Below are 13,928 nucleotides of genomic sequence, written 5' to 3'. Positions count from 1 at the left end.
CATCTTTAACTGATTTATTTACAGCTGTGTTTGAACAACTTTTACATTCTGTCGTGGGAAAGATCATTACATGTTTTACTGGTTTGTTTCAGTTGGCTGAATGTATTTTGTTAATTACGAGCTAATAAATCCCAAATGATTCATTTTTGATTGCAGATTTCATGCTGTATTTTTGTAAAAATGGGACCAAACCATCAGCCTTGTGACCTGCTGAGTGTAAAACACATACAGCTGAAAAACTGAGATCAGGCAGATAAAAGATGTTTATAAGAGGTTTAGCTCAAACAGGAGGTAAGGCCCCATAATGCACTCTGCAGTAAGGCTGCAAAATCAGGCTTGCACCGCTCCACAAGGTGTTGATGGAAAAAAAGTCTGAGTGTCCCGCCAAGCTTCCTGACAAAAAGGCCAACATGACGAGAGTGACGACAAACAGCACAAACATTCCCGCACTGTGGACCGCTGTGACTAGAACACCTGCACACCTTCAACAACAGAGAAACCAGAGGGATGATAATGGATGAGGAGACGTAAACAGGACCCATAGAAAAGTCTAACAGAGCAATTTTGTTGCTGTGAATCTTAAGTACCTTTCTGTCTGAAGCTCCTTTGTGAGACTTGGAGGTGTCAGCAGCTCCTCAGTCTCAGTTTCCTCCTGCAGACACGTAATAAACATCACTAATCTCAGTCGTTCTACAGTCTCATAGCAGCTGCCTGAAAGTTTGAATCTGAGCGTTGCAATGGCACAATCTAGTGGTGATGTTTGGAAGTAAAGGATGTATAATCGTTCATTTGTTTTGGCTATTAAACTTAATGTGGAGGAAGAAGACGTACATGTCTGTGATCTGAGTCTGACACTGTGGCTGAAGATGCCAGCAGCTTCATTTCCTCTGCGAAGGACAGAGGCAGACTGAGCAATCCTTCCTTTTCTGCCATCACGTCATTCAGAAAAGCTCTGGAACAACCAGATGAAATAAGTGCACACGGATGACATGGTGCATGTCGTGAATTTTTTAACACAGGGATTTTATGTGTCAGGATTACAATGAGGCCTCATCCTGTCTCTCCTCCAACTGATTCCTCAGCTCCTGATTGGTCAGCCTGAGATCCTGGAGCAGAGAAACATGATCAGACACTTCAACGGCTCATAACGTGAAGACTTTATCTGAGTGGTCAGTAAATGAGTTAATACTGTGCATGTAAAGAGGCTCAATCCTGGAAATGTGTTTGTGTCATCTCATATATCAAACTGCAGTGTGCCTGTTGAAAGAGACTCTCAACAGTTTGCTCTGTTGTGCAGTTCTCTTCTTTAACTGATGCAGGGAGTTGGAATTTTCTTTAACAACATAGTAATGGATGATATTTACCTTTATGATGTTGGAGTACTCTTCTACTGTTTCCTCCCAGTGCTGTGACTGCAACTCTTCCTATTAAAAAACAGACACGAAAAATTGTGATGTTCAAATAATGAAGGACAAAGAAATGAACACTGAACTATAAAGAGAAAGATAAATATTTGTAAGTAGATGTTGCACAGATTGGTTATTGTCTGGTGGTGATGTCTCAGTTCCTACCTCGTGAATAATCTCATCCCTTTCCTGCAGCCTCAACTGGGCCTCTTCAATTCCACACTGAAGAAAAATAAGAGTGTGATTGATGATGTAAAATACTCAATGTACAACACTGGTATCATCAACGGAGAGAGGAAAATGACGAGTTACCTCGAGGGCTTGAAGTGAGACTTTGAACTCGTTTAAGCTGATCTTGTCCCGGCATCTCTCCTGCTGGAGGCTCTTGAGCTAAAAAGGTGTTTTTTTAAAAAACATAATTTCAGAACACCAAGTGCAGTAAATGATGATGAAAGTTATGTTATGTAAACATCATACCTCTGCTGTTAGCCTTTTATTTTCTTCCTTAATCAGGGTGGAGTCCTTTTCCTGCATAAAAAAAAACATGTAGGGTCACCTTGAGATATTTCATGACAACAATCCGTCTAGCTGACTGGTTGAAATCTACACTAATGTGATGATTTATATTCTCTTTTGTGGCAGACGAGGTGAACTGAATTCAGTTTCAATAACTGTGAATACAACCATTTTGAGATTAAACCCCGTATGCATTCATCCTTTCGAACAAGTAAGGGTGGGTTAGGTGATTGTTATGAAGTCTCAAAAAAATTGAAATTGTTCAGAACACAGGAGGCTGTAGGAGAATAAATAACAACCAATTATAGAGCTAAGTGTTGTCACTGATATACCAAATTTGATCCAACATTGATTTGGTTGGTATATTTCAGTTACAATACCAATTTTTCCTGGACATGAAAGAAATTCTGAGAGAACTGATTCTGTAAGTTGTGTAAGGAACCCTCATAACCTGGTGCATTTTAGCATGTGTTACACAACATAACATAACTAAGTCTTAATATCAACATCACAATATAATAAGTGACATTTCTGCTCACCCACCAATTCCTGAATCTTCTGTTCACTGCATCTCTGTAAATCGAGGTCATCACCCAGGAGGGACCCGCAAGTTTCAGCTTCCACCTGCTGAGCTTCACTGATTATCTTCTCCAGGCTGCAGACGTACAAACACAGCTACAAGACCTCCAGAGGTAATGAAATGTATTCATCAGACTCTTAGCCAGAATCAAAAGATATTCTGGAGTGTGCAGGGCAAAAAAAGAGACCTTTGTCAATCAGTCCTTTAGCTGGGGAGAACTTTTACCCATCCATCCATTTCCAAAAGGAGTTCAACAAAAACTGAACCAGTGTAAATCAGTTTAATTATTTCATTTCAGTGATAGATGTTTGAAACTAAAAGCAGAGCACAGAGGAAGCATATTGTGACCATCAAAGATCTAGACAGCTGGAGGTGGCTAAAAATAGCGTGTTCTAAAATGTATAATAACTTTTGAACCACTAATCCTAACCATATGCTTTGAAAACTCATGTAAGGTGGAGATTTTTAGCTTTTCACTGGCATTCGGAGGCTCCATGACTAACGTGATTGCGCCGTCATGTTCTGCTATTGATTGGTCAAGGAAACCCATGTAGTTTCTGTAACTGGGCCAACTGCTGAAGGTTGTAGTCAACCTACTTGTTGTTGATGTTTAATAAATTTATTTTTTTCTCTGACAAAAATCACCTTTGATTCAATGTCCTCTGTTATGATTTAATAACTTTCCTATTTACTCTATGTCTCTACTTTATTGGCCATATGAGATGACAACATGACATAGAGGATTACACCTATTTTTCACATATAGATACTGAAAGAATTATAATAAATGGCTGTAACTTGCTTAGGCAAGGTTAAGATGTAGACAAAAAATCATATGGAAGTCTAAAACATCTATGTAGATCTTTTCAAATAAAAAAAATTCAAACAAACAAAAAAAAACCTATAATTAAACCTTGTGGTACTCCATGTGGGACAAGTGCCAAACAACTATAGGTTTAAAGATTTTCAGAGTTGGTGGTGAAGAGATTGGCTGTGTCAAAGGCAGCAGGGAGTTCAAACAGTAGAGACAATCGTGTGTGACTCCTTACGCTTTCACTTGTTTCCTGAAGGACGCGTTTTCTAAGCGCAGCATCGCCACCTCATCATCTGCAGCATCCAGCCAGTGCCTCATCTCAGCATTCAGGTCCCTCAGCTGGCTTTGACTGTACTCCAGCTCAGCTATTTTCTCAAGCATCTCCTTCACTGTCCTACACACACACACAGTCACATCAGAGAAAAAGTGTCATTTATTGCTGCTAAGTAACACAACCCAAAAATGTTTTTTGTGCGAGAGTTCGTTCAAGGACCACCACTCACATATGTTCCACTGTGACATCCATCCTGCTGACTTATTCCTCCCCTGTGCTCCTGAGCACCAAATTGTCTAAAAAGATTTAAATCATAAGGTGCAACACATGTTTTTTCCAAAGTTGTTTCCAATTTTTTCAAGTCTTTGTTTTAAGTATGTGTACTAGTATTTCGATTCCCTGCTATTTTATACTTCCATTTCCATTCAAACATTTTTGAAGTAAAATATTGTTTTTTAAATCACTACATGTATGTGTTAGACAAATGCGTTCTGACATTTTACCTCTACTTTCAGTTACTTACAACACTTGCTGAACCCCAGTTTGTCTGAAATTTGCTGCAGTCTGTAACACTCAACCTGAAGTGCATTTTCTTCAAGATCTGCTCCTTTGAAAGCCTTAAAAAATGTAGCATGACTAGTGCTACATTAGGCAATGCGCACAATTACATTAAAATACTCCAAGTTCATTGATTATTTTACAACTAGTTAATGTAAACCTGTGTGCTGCTTAACCTAGCTAACTTTACAAAACTCATACTGCAATATTTTTTAAAAAGAACTGAGGTAACCATAACTTTAGTTAGCTAGCTAGAAGGCTTACATTTCACGCATGCTAATGTTTCGCAGTTTGCTAATGCTAGCTAGTTAACAGCTGCCAAATGTTAAATAAGTTGACCAAATATTACCAAACTGACAATGTTTTACACTGACATCCACTCTGAAAACAAGACAAAAAAAGCCTTACCGGTCAGAAAACCCAAATTCTGGATACAGTATCCAAAAGGCTACCATGAAGAGGGCAGCAGGCTAGGATTGATTGGCAGGTTAGCCGGCAGGAACAGTAACGGTCCATGCTAGCGGGAGAAGACGAACCGCCGGTTGATAGGCTACGTTTTATTAATTACGTCGTTCAAGGAAAATGGCTCCGACAGGCCAGGTGTGAATGAATGAGCAGACTTCACCGGTTACCTGCCTGTTCTCTGAGGTTGTTGCCCCGTAGCAATGTGTGTAATTAACAGTCAATGTTTAACGCAGATATTTTGTTAAACTTTAAGGGCATTAACACAAAGGATGAGAGATTTAGAGGCATAACGCACTGCCCTGAAACTTATATAGCAAAACAGGTTGAATTGTATGGAGGACTACAACTGCCATAATCAATAATGAATAAATGAATAAATAAATAAATGTCTGTAGATACATACATATGCATACTGAACAACTGGCATTGAATTCATAAAAAATGTGACATAAATGGATATTTGTTTTATTTTGCTCCTCTAATTATTCCTTGTATTAATTGCCATATTTGTTTACTTTTCCATTTAAAGTTGCAATATGTAAGAATAGGCCACCTGTTGAATTACACTCAAAACAAACAGGGGGCAGCATATCACCAGAGGAACTGCTGCTAACTGTTTAATACCGATGCTTTGGGGTGGTGACCGTCACGGCCCACCACCCCAAAGCGTCAGAATTTGACTAATTGTAGGTTAATTTATTTATTGAGTCATTTTTGTGCTATTTCAGATTTTGGCAGTTTTGGTCCTCCAAAGAGTTGGACCCAGTGTAACAAATATTTTACACAAAATCATATATAAAAACTCAGGGAAGTTAGACTTAAGATTAATCTGTCCAACTAACCCTGCTTCAAAACGTCTTTTTAAATCAATATTAAATTATATTTTTTCAGTTATTTTTTTCTTGTCATGTCACTTTCATTTCATGATTCTGTGAATAAAGTTAAAATATTTGAAAGCAGAAAAATATTTACCTTTTTTTCCACCCCAGCACGCACGATTACAATTATTTGAACCTCTTTTCACAGCAAAATGGAATTATAAATTAATTATTAATTCTATTTATAAATTATAAATGGAATTAATAATTCACACCACAACAGTACAAAATCCAAGTGTTCACTTGAAACAATTTATTGAACACACTGTCATTTTCATATGGCAGAATCCAAATGAAATAGCACCAAAACAAAATAGACACACGTGTTTATATATATATATATATATTTATTAAGTAAACAATAAACAATTCTTAAGAACAACATTTTTGGCTGTAGAATAAACAAGAGCACCTGTCAAAACAAAGGCTGGTCATTTTTTCACTACATTTAAGGCCAGGAGAATCAAAATTACAAAATCAAAAGTGCAAAAGAGAAGGAACAAAATAGATCAGTGATCAAGTGCTGCAAGACACATTAGCTGTGTCCCAAATCCACACTATTACACACTAAATCAATTGTGAGTGAGAACATAAAGTATGCTTAAAACTGCCAGGTGAAAAAACTTAACATAAAACGACAGAATGTTTTGATTTTTCTCTTGTTAAATGAAACTGGCTCTGACAGCGAAAGGTCACAAATTGATTGATGCCTCACAGCGCTAGTATTGTATCAAAACTGTTATAAAAAACTGTTTTTTTTTTTGCAAAATGCAAAAGCCGGATGCTATAAAGATTAACATATAGTATATACTGTGCACAATTAGCATGCAGTGGGGAATTGGGACACAGCAGTTGCTTGAGTCATTACACGCCATGTTGCTACACTGTGCGTTAGTTTGGTTTGTGAAAGAGAGGGAAACACTGTTCAAGTGATGTCCACATGTAGACTTCACATTCTTCTGTAAATGGCAAAATGTATAATTTCTGTAGATAGTTTTCTAACACAAAGCTTGTCCTGAGGTGTTACAGCATCACTGCTAATCCCTCCCCACCCTCAGTGCTATCATTGTCTAACAACAATCTTCAGTAAAGACTTCTCAGCTGAAGCTCGAGAGCAGATGTGGACAAGTGGTAAGCACAAGCATATCATCGTCATGGCAGCTGACGTACAACAGCTGATTCAGGAGCAGTGCAAGCAAAAGTTTTCATGACCTTCATCTTCAGGCAAGTTAACAGTGCGAGAAAGGTCGATGTGAGTTGTCATGGTCGTAACTACCCTGGAGTGATAGACAGCAATTGCGAGTGCTTGTTGCAAAAATGTAAAAATGACTAATGTTTCTAAATCAAAAAAATACATTCTCATTTCAGTGTTGTTTACATACATTTTCAGTGCTCAGTATTCAAGAGGAACGCTCACATTTGCTGTGTTATTATCCGAGGCCAGCCTCAACGAGTGTACAGATTACCTTTAGGTCAGCGTCTGCTCTGCTCTTACTCTTTGTCTCGGCACAGCAGAAGATACAGGTGGACGATAACATCTTAACAACCACACTATTCCTGCTTATTCCCATCCCAAGCTACCTCCTCCTTAACTGAGGTGATGTTCCCTGCTGCTGCTGCTGATCCCGATAAAATTAACCATCACCACGAAAGTAAAGACACACAGCCTCATTAGCATTCAGACTTTCAGTCGTTACCGGCTGGGCTCCAGTGATCCCGTCACCTGGAAGTGAATCCCGTCTCCGGGCAGAGGTGATGGGATGAGCGGGCAGAGCCAGCATAGGTACCAGCGAACGCCCAGAGAGTTACGTAGGTTGCCCAGGAGCCCAAGGCTGTAGGGCCGGCGGGTCGAGTACCACTCCCTGGTGGTCTGTCCCCGAATCATCAGGAAAAGATGGAAGAAGAAGAAGGCGGAGACCAGCAGGAAGCCCACCACGCATGTGTCTGCGATGAAGGCGAAGGCGAAGGCACGTGCTGAGACCTGACCTGAGGAGGGAAGGAACAGCAGCACAGAATCAATCACAGTCAGCAAACAGAAGTACAGAAGCAGTTGCAGAAGTACAAGAGCTTCATGAAACAGGACAATTACTATGCCACAAACCAGATCCTCCCACCTGAAACCAGCATGATCCAGGGTATGAGCAGCAGCAGGACGCTGTGCACCGTCACGCCCTCCTTCAGGATGACGATGAATACCTCTGCATTCATCAGAGTGGCGTACAGAAGGCCTGACCACATGAACAACAAACAGCATATGAAGTAGCGGTAGTTGCGGAAGCCCACGCACTGGCCGAAAAAGACGCAGTGGTGGTCCCGCCGCAGCACACACACTTTGCAGTCGTAGCAGTGGGAGCAGCGAGGAGGAGTGTGTGTCTCACATGTATAGCAGTACCTGTGCGGGCAAAGAGAGAGAAAATACTAATCAGTTCTTGTCAGGGATGCAACTAGACAACATATCACATTAATGTGACTTTTTTTTTAATTACTCAGAAAAACATGAAACATGACAACTGTGACCATCAGTTGGGGCACACAGAGGTCCATTCTTGGAAGAGATGTTTGATTAAATGATAAGTTGTCAACGATTAACTTAATCACAAACTACCACAATCAATTGGTTTGAGTTATTTATTTCAGAAAAAAACCCAACAACAATCTAAATTCTCAGCTTCCAGCTTCTTAAGTTTAAAGTATCTTCTAGTTTCTTTCCTCAACTGTGGCAGTGAACTGAATATCTTGGCGTTATGGACAGAAGAAGATATTTGGTGACACCATCTTGGGTTTTGGGAAGCTCTGATTGACATTTTTCAAACAAACAACTGATTAATTGATCGAAAGGTTTAAAGGATCTTGTTCATTTGCTATGATTACTCTAATAATATTGTCCATGTTTCACCCTTCTTACCTCCACCCCTGACCCACGCCCTCTCCTCCCAGGAACACCCCCTTGATGCTGGGGTTGGCACTGAGGAAGAGCATGGCGTTCCAGCAGATGTTGACCAACATGAAGTACTGGGCCAGCAGGTGGACCGCCTTCCACCTGGAGGACCACACCGTCTTCTGCTGGTCCTCCTCCAGCGGAGCCTCGACCAGCACCAGGTAGCTCACCTCCCCGGTGATGGAGAACACCAGGAAGGTGTTGAGGAACACGGGGAGGTGTCGACAAACCCTCTCGACCCGGCAGAACACTTTACTGGCAAAACTCGTCATGTTTCCTGCCCGTCCAGCTCTGCGTGATGTTCGAGTCACTGGAAGGACTGGTTTGACGGACGCACTCGGCTAACTGTCAAGTTAGCTTGGTTAGCTAAATAACCGCTCCGTTAGCTTCGTCCTCGCTAATAAATAAACCGAGTGATATTAATAATACCTGAGGTATCTTCGGGAAACAATAATGTAACGTAAGAGGTGAAGTGTGACGCCGTAACTCACTCTAAACTCAGTCCTGTTTCCACCGCTGATCTGCTACTGGACGGAAACAAGCTTCTGCCAATGGGTGTTGCATAAAAATACATCCGCGGTGAAACAAACAACACGCTGTGCTTCCGCCTGTAAAGTCCCATGAAAACAACTGTGTGGAGCTTTTTAAAATACAAATGACAGAAGAACTGATGGAGTTGTTATAGTAGTTTTGTGTTCGATTGGTAGATTGTTAGTACGAGTGTTTTTTTTGTTTTTTAATGTGCACATAAAGCATAATATATGTGTTTATTCAGCTTTCTTCTCCAACCTAAAACAGGTTTGTACAAATACATGCTCACTGCATGTATAGAATAAATAGAATAAATAATTATATAAATTGCTTAATAAAAAATTTACTTGAGTCCCCGTATGCATACTTATTTTTATTCTATTCTATTTATTGTATTTATTTGTTCTGTTTTTTTGTGTTTTTTGTTTGTTTGGTTTTTTGGGGGGCGGGTCTGTTTGTCCTTGTTTATTTCCTGGTAGCAGAAGCATGTAGTGAGGAGGGAGAAGTGTCCTGAGTTAAGAAGTTATACTATTGGTCCAAAAACTCTGAAAATGCCTTCAACAATAAAATGAATGTGCCAGTAACTGCTTTAAAAATAATATTAAAAGTAAGAAAGACAGAGTAATTAAGGTAGAATTTAGTTTGTAATATTTTGCCACATTAAGGGCTTTAAAATCTGTATGTACGTGAATTTTCAAATCATTTGGTTAACTGTGTCTTTTAAAAAGATGTCACTGCTGTTTAACTCTGTTACGACCCATGTGTGGACTGGGAGCAGGTCCCTCCCCCTTCAGAGTGTAGACCTTAATCCCTGATAATCTCTGCATCCACTGAAAGCCGGCAGTCATGGCCACACCGAGGGAGAATTCACTGTCTCTTGGGCATCTGACCGACACTTTCGCAAAACAAAGACAGCACAGGCTGAAAAAAAGGTAAGATCATGATAGTAATCTTGAGTCTTGGACTTTTTTCCCCCTTCAATAATGATCATTCTCAACAATAAATACCATGTTGTATCTGGACTGATTTTTGATATGATCCTGAAATAATACACACCTGCTACATACAGTAACATGTAGTCTAGTTTGTTGTAATTTGACCAGGCAAATGTTTTAAAATGGAAAGTTTGCCACTGAGTGTAGAAGTGTGTATGATGCACAGTTTCTCTTACAGTGTCAACACGCCGATGTTGATTCAGGCCGACCGCTCGGACCCTCAGAGTCACCAACATCTGTAAGAACACGGACAAAAGGCAACATGATGCCCCTGCAGTGCATCATTCAGTCTGTTGTTGTTAATGTTTTTTTTTATTTCTGACTCTGTGTATTTGTGTGTGTGTGTGTATGTGTGTGTGTATGTGTGTGTGTGTGTGTGTGTGTGTCACTCACAGCAGGAGGATGCACCTGCAGCAGCGTCTACAGGAGCTGAAGGAGAGAGAGCTCACAGCCCGGCAGCACAACAGGCAGCTGCTGCAGCAGTTTGATGAAGCGCAGGACACACTGAGAGGGATGTTCACCCTCACCGCCAACATGAAAACTATTCGGGTGCACAGAAAACACACTTTTTTTTTAACCGTACTTTTACTCCTTCCTCTGTGAAGCTCTGGTGCTGAACACTCTTCTGCTTGACCTTTGACCTTCTCCAAGGTGGAGTATGAGAGGTACCTGGAGGAGAGCGCCCCCCGCTGGCAGCAGCAGCTCAAGGAGCAAACACAGGCTGCTCAGAGGAAGGTACAAGCAATTCACAGTGTGTTAATCCTCAAAACTGTAATCTTTTGGGGCTCTCTCATCCTGTTTCCTGTCACATCTTCAGCTGATCTGTCAATAAAGCCATAAAGGCCAAAAAAACAAAACAAAAACTGTTTCTATCTCATACTGCCAAAAAGGAATTATCTTGTCTCTTTCCATCAAACACAATTTACGGTAAAACACATGGTTTGTCCTCTTTTAACAAATTGACCCCTGAAGCTCCACAATGTCAAAAAGTCTGTTTCTTTTCCAGAGAATGGAGGAGGTTTTGAAGTCGTGCCTAAAGAGCGCAGAAGATCAAGTGATGAAGTCCTCTGCAGGTTTGTTCTCTTCCTCACCGACTTTAAAAAAGTCAGGTCTTCCAGCAAGATCACCAAACTTTACAAACACAGCTGAGCGAATAGGCAAAGGGCTCAGTTTAAATGTATGGTCATGCTGTAGTCGTTGCAAAGTTTAGATTCTGGTGATTCTATTCATGCAATCTCAAGAAAAAAAGAAAACACAACAACAAACAAACAAGCTGACAAGCAAGCACGACAAAGTTTTTCAAACTGCCCAAGTTATTTCAGTAACATTCCCAAATGAATCTAAATGATTGTTTGTTTGCAGGGTCAACCACAAAGCCACAAAAATCTGCTCCACCTCAAAAGCACGACTACACCCAAGATGGACCTCCTCATCTCCCCTACATGCAGCCAGCCTGGCAGACCCACCCTCACACTCAGACTCCCAGGTTTCCCATCAGAGCACCTCATCAACCTCAGGGCTCCTCTCATGTCCCTCCGTCTTCACTCCCACCTCCCATCTTCTCGCACCCGTTCCACCTCAGCCATCATCAGCCCTGGCCTAGGCAGAGTCCCCCACAGCCCGACTGGTCCTGGACCGCAGCAATGCCCCCAGGGTCTGAGGCCCTGTGGGGTCAGCTCTACACGGAGGAACCCCCACCCGAGAGGGAGGCGCTGGAAATGAGCAGGGCACCGAGCTCGAAGGGAGAGCGAGGTGGAGGGAGCGGGAGCAGCCTTTTGTCACAGGAGCTGGACGTGAAACCAGGTGAGGGAAAAGAAAATATGAGTGTGTGTCGACTCATTTTTATCTCCCTGAGTGGATCTTTACCTTCACATGTTGTAATCTTTGCATGTCTGTGTCAGTTCGTTTGTCCGGCAGCCCTGCAGAGAGCAGCGACAGCAGCAGGGAGTCCAGTCGGGCGAGTGGAGAGAAGAGGGAGAAGAGAGGAGGATCAAGGCGTCCTTCCTCTGACAGAGAAAGATGCAGCTCTCAGGAGTAAGTCACAGTCGCGGCGTCAGACACTGAAATGGAATTTTTTTTAAGACAAGTAATATTTTTCTTACTCAAGCACTGCAGGTAAGATTAACTAAAGTCTAAGGTGTGAAAGTTTGAGGAGATTCGATTGATCTACATTTTGCCAAAAGGTGCAAATATAAAGCAAAAGCCAAACATAGAGATTTGTAACATCAGACATGGGGGCTTTCATGCAGAGGACCACTTTATCGAAAATAAATTAAAAGATGGATAACTGGAATCAGATGAAATGTTTGTGGCGATTCTCCTTTCAGGTCATCTGGGTCTTCCAGCGCCATCGTCGTCACTGCTGCAGTCACAGCGGCCAAAAGCTCCAAAAGTGATGCCTCATCGGAGAAGAGCGGAACCAGCGGGAGGGGAAGAAGGAGCGCCGGACTCGCTGTTGGACCACCGAGAGCTGAGAAGGTGGAGAAGGAGGAGAAGAGGAGCAACGGAGAGGATTCAGAGAGTCCCAAAGAAGAGAGTCAGTCTACTGGTGAGGAGTCCAGGAGCGAAGAAGAGGAAGGGGATCAAAGGCCTGGTGCTAAATCACTGAGCTGCAAAGAGGAGTCGGGTTCCCAGGAGGAGGAGGAGGGGGAGGAGGAGGAGGAAGAGGAGGAGGAATCAGGGAGTGTTAGTTTAAAGATTGAAGAAGGAGGCGGAGGTCAGGGTAGCAGTTCTGAACAGAGCGGCGAGGGAGTAAAGGAGGAAGACGAGGCACAAGATAAAGATCCAGGAGACGGAGATGAAGAGGAGGATGATGGTGAAGAAAAAGAGGAGAGTCAGGGAGATGAAGAGCAGGAGGTGAAAGGTGTGGAGGAGATGCAGGAGCAGGAGTCAGAGGAAGAGGGTGACGAGGAAGAAAAGTCAGACAGGTTGAAGAACGAAGAGAGTGGAGGAGAAGGTTCCGATGATGAACAGGAGGACGAGAAGGAGGGCGAAGGTGAGGAGGACAAAATCGAGGAGGAGGGAGAGTCAGATGAAGAGGAGGAAGAGGAGCAGAGAGGAGATGAAGCAGGAGAACCAGAGGAGGGAGACTCTGAGGACAGCATCATCTCCCCACAGAGCAAGTAAGGCGATTTAAGAAGCAAGTCGATCCTCCTCACAAACAGCACACAAACTAAAAAACAATCGGTTTTGTTTTCAGAACTAAAAAGATGCACATCATTCCTGAGGAGGCGGGTGAAGATGAAGAGGAGGATGAGGATGACGAGGGGACAACAGGATCCTCTGACTCTAATGAGAACAGCGATGAAGACATCGACAATCTACTTGCACCTCAGGAGCAATCGCAGAAAAACGAGTGAGTACCGTTTTGTTTTTTGTTTTTTTACTGGGTGGCAAAAAGGAAAATCTTGAAATACACGTCTCATCTTTTATTTCTCATTTTTTCAGGGAGAAAAACGTAAAAGCTGATGAGAAAGTCAAAGGTAAGAAATCATTACAATAGAGAACCTGCGTATATTAAAACAAAAAAAACTTGTTAAATGATGTTGAATCTTGATTTTGTTCCGTTTCTTTTCCAGAAACTAGTGACAGAGTGCAGATTTTTCAAGTGGAGACTTCGCCAAAGAGAGACCACCACAGTGACTCTGATGAGTTTGATGACTTTTATGACTAAATGCGAGAAGAAACCCTGAGAGTGAAGGACACCGTCCTCCCTCACTCACCTGGAGTTTAATTTGTTAAAAACAACGTGTGAAAAATGAGGTGGAACAAATGTTTTTTTGTTGTTGTTGTTTGATATCTAAATGTTTCATCATCATCATCATCCAAAAAAGTAAAAGTGAACTCAGCTGGAAAAACTCCACTACATCGTATACATAACAAAACAACTATTTATTTTACTTTTAATAAAGAAATTACATTTTAAGCAGGTTTCTTTCTCTTCCAGTCAGACTCAGAGACAAGAGAGATCCAC

General features: G+C 41.7%; 3 protein-coding genes across 9 annotated transcripts; 1 reads left to right on the top strand and 2 right to left on the bottom strand.

Moving 5' to 3' along the window:
* On the bottom strand, window positions 1-4,699 carry LOC119007635 (hyaluronan mediated motility receptor-like). Of its 7 annotated transcripts, none has more exons than XM_037077432.1 (12): window positions 4,557-4,699; window positions 3,820-3,886; window positions 3,552-3,710; window positions 2,466-2,577; window positions 1,884-1,934; window positions 1,719-1,796; window positions 1,572-1,628; window positions 1,365-1,424; window positions 1,042-1,106; window positions 832-952; window positions 588-652; window positions 1-482 (listed from the first exon to the last, which is right to left on the bottom strand). In XM_037077432.1, the coding sequence occupies exons 2-12, from the start codon at window positions 3,840-3,842 to the stop codon at window positions 281-283; spliced, it is 993 nt and encodes a 330-aa protein (XP_036933327.1). In that variant the 5' UTR covers window positions 3,843-3,886; window positions 4,557-4,699; the 3' UTR covers window positions 1-280. The 7 variants fall into 7 exon arrangements, with proteins under 7 accessions (XP_036933327.1, XP_036933326.1, XP_036933331.1 ...); XM_037077431.1 differs by having other exon boundaries at window positions 4,601-4,695; XM_037077436.1 differs by having other exon boundaries at window positions 4,523-4,657.
* Window positions 4,700-5,817: 1,118 nt separating this feature from the next.
* Window positions 5,818-10,489, bottom strand: zdhhc24 (zinc finger DHHC-type containing 24). Its single transcript, XM_037076908.1, has 5 exons — window positions 10,349-10,489; window positions 10,132-10,191; window positions 8,397-9,881; window positions 7,606-7,883; window positions 5,818-7,477 (listed from the first exon to the last, which is right to left on the bottom strand). The coding sequence occupies exons 3-5, from the start codon at window positions 8,699-8,701 to the stop codon at window positions 7,185-7,187; spliced, it is 876 nt and encodes a 291-aa protein (XP_036932803.1). The 5' UTR covers window positions 8,702-9,881; window positions 10,132-10,191; window positions 10,349-10,489; the 3' UTR covers window positions 5,818-7,184.
* LOC119007316 (cilia- and flagella-associated protein 251-like) lies at window positions 9,758-13,791 on the top strand. The gene is made up of 11 exons (XM_037076901.1): window positions 9,758-9,892; window positions 10,134-10,193; window positions 10,351-10,504; window positions 10,607-10,690; window positions 10,962-11,028; window positions 11,318-11,758; window positions 11,857-11,989; window positions 12,283-13,077; window positions 13,155-13,310; window positions 13,403-13,437; window positions 13,534-13,791. The coding sequence occupies exons 1-11, from the start codon at window positions 9,807-9,809 to the stop codon at window positions 13,626-13,628; spliced, it is 2,106 nt and encodes a 701-aa protein (XP_036932796.1). The 5' UTR covers window positions 9,758-9,806; the 3' UTR covers window positions 13,629-13,791.
* Window positions 13,792-13,928: the final 137 nt, after the last annotated feature.

This window comes from Acanthopagrus latus, chromosome 18, assembly GCF_904848185.1.
Source record: "Acanthopagrus latus isolate v.2019 chromosome 18, fAcaLat1.1, whole genome shotgun sequence".
Taxonomy (NCBI): Eukaryota; Metazoa; Chordata; class Actinopteri; order Spariformes; family Sparidae; genus Acanthopagrus; species Acanthopagrus latus.
This window is presented reverse-complemented; position numbering and strand designations above follow the sequence as displayed.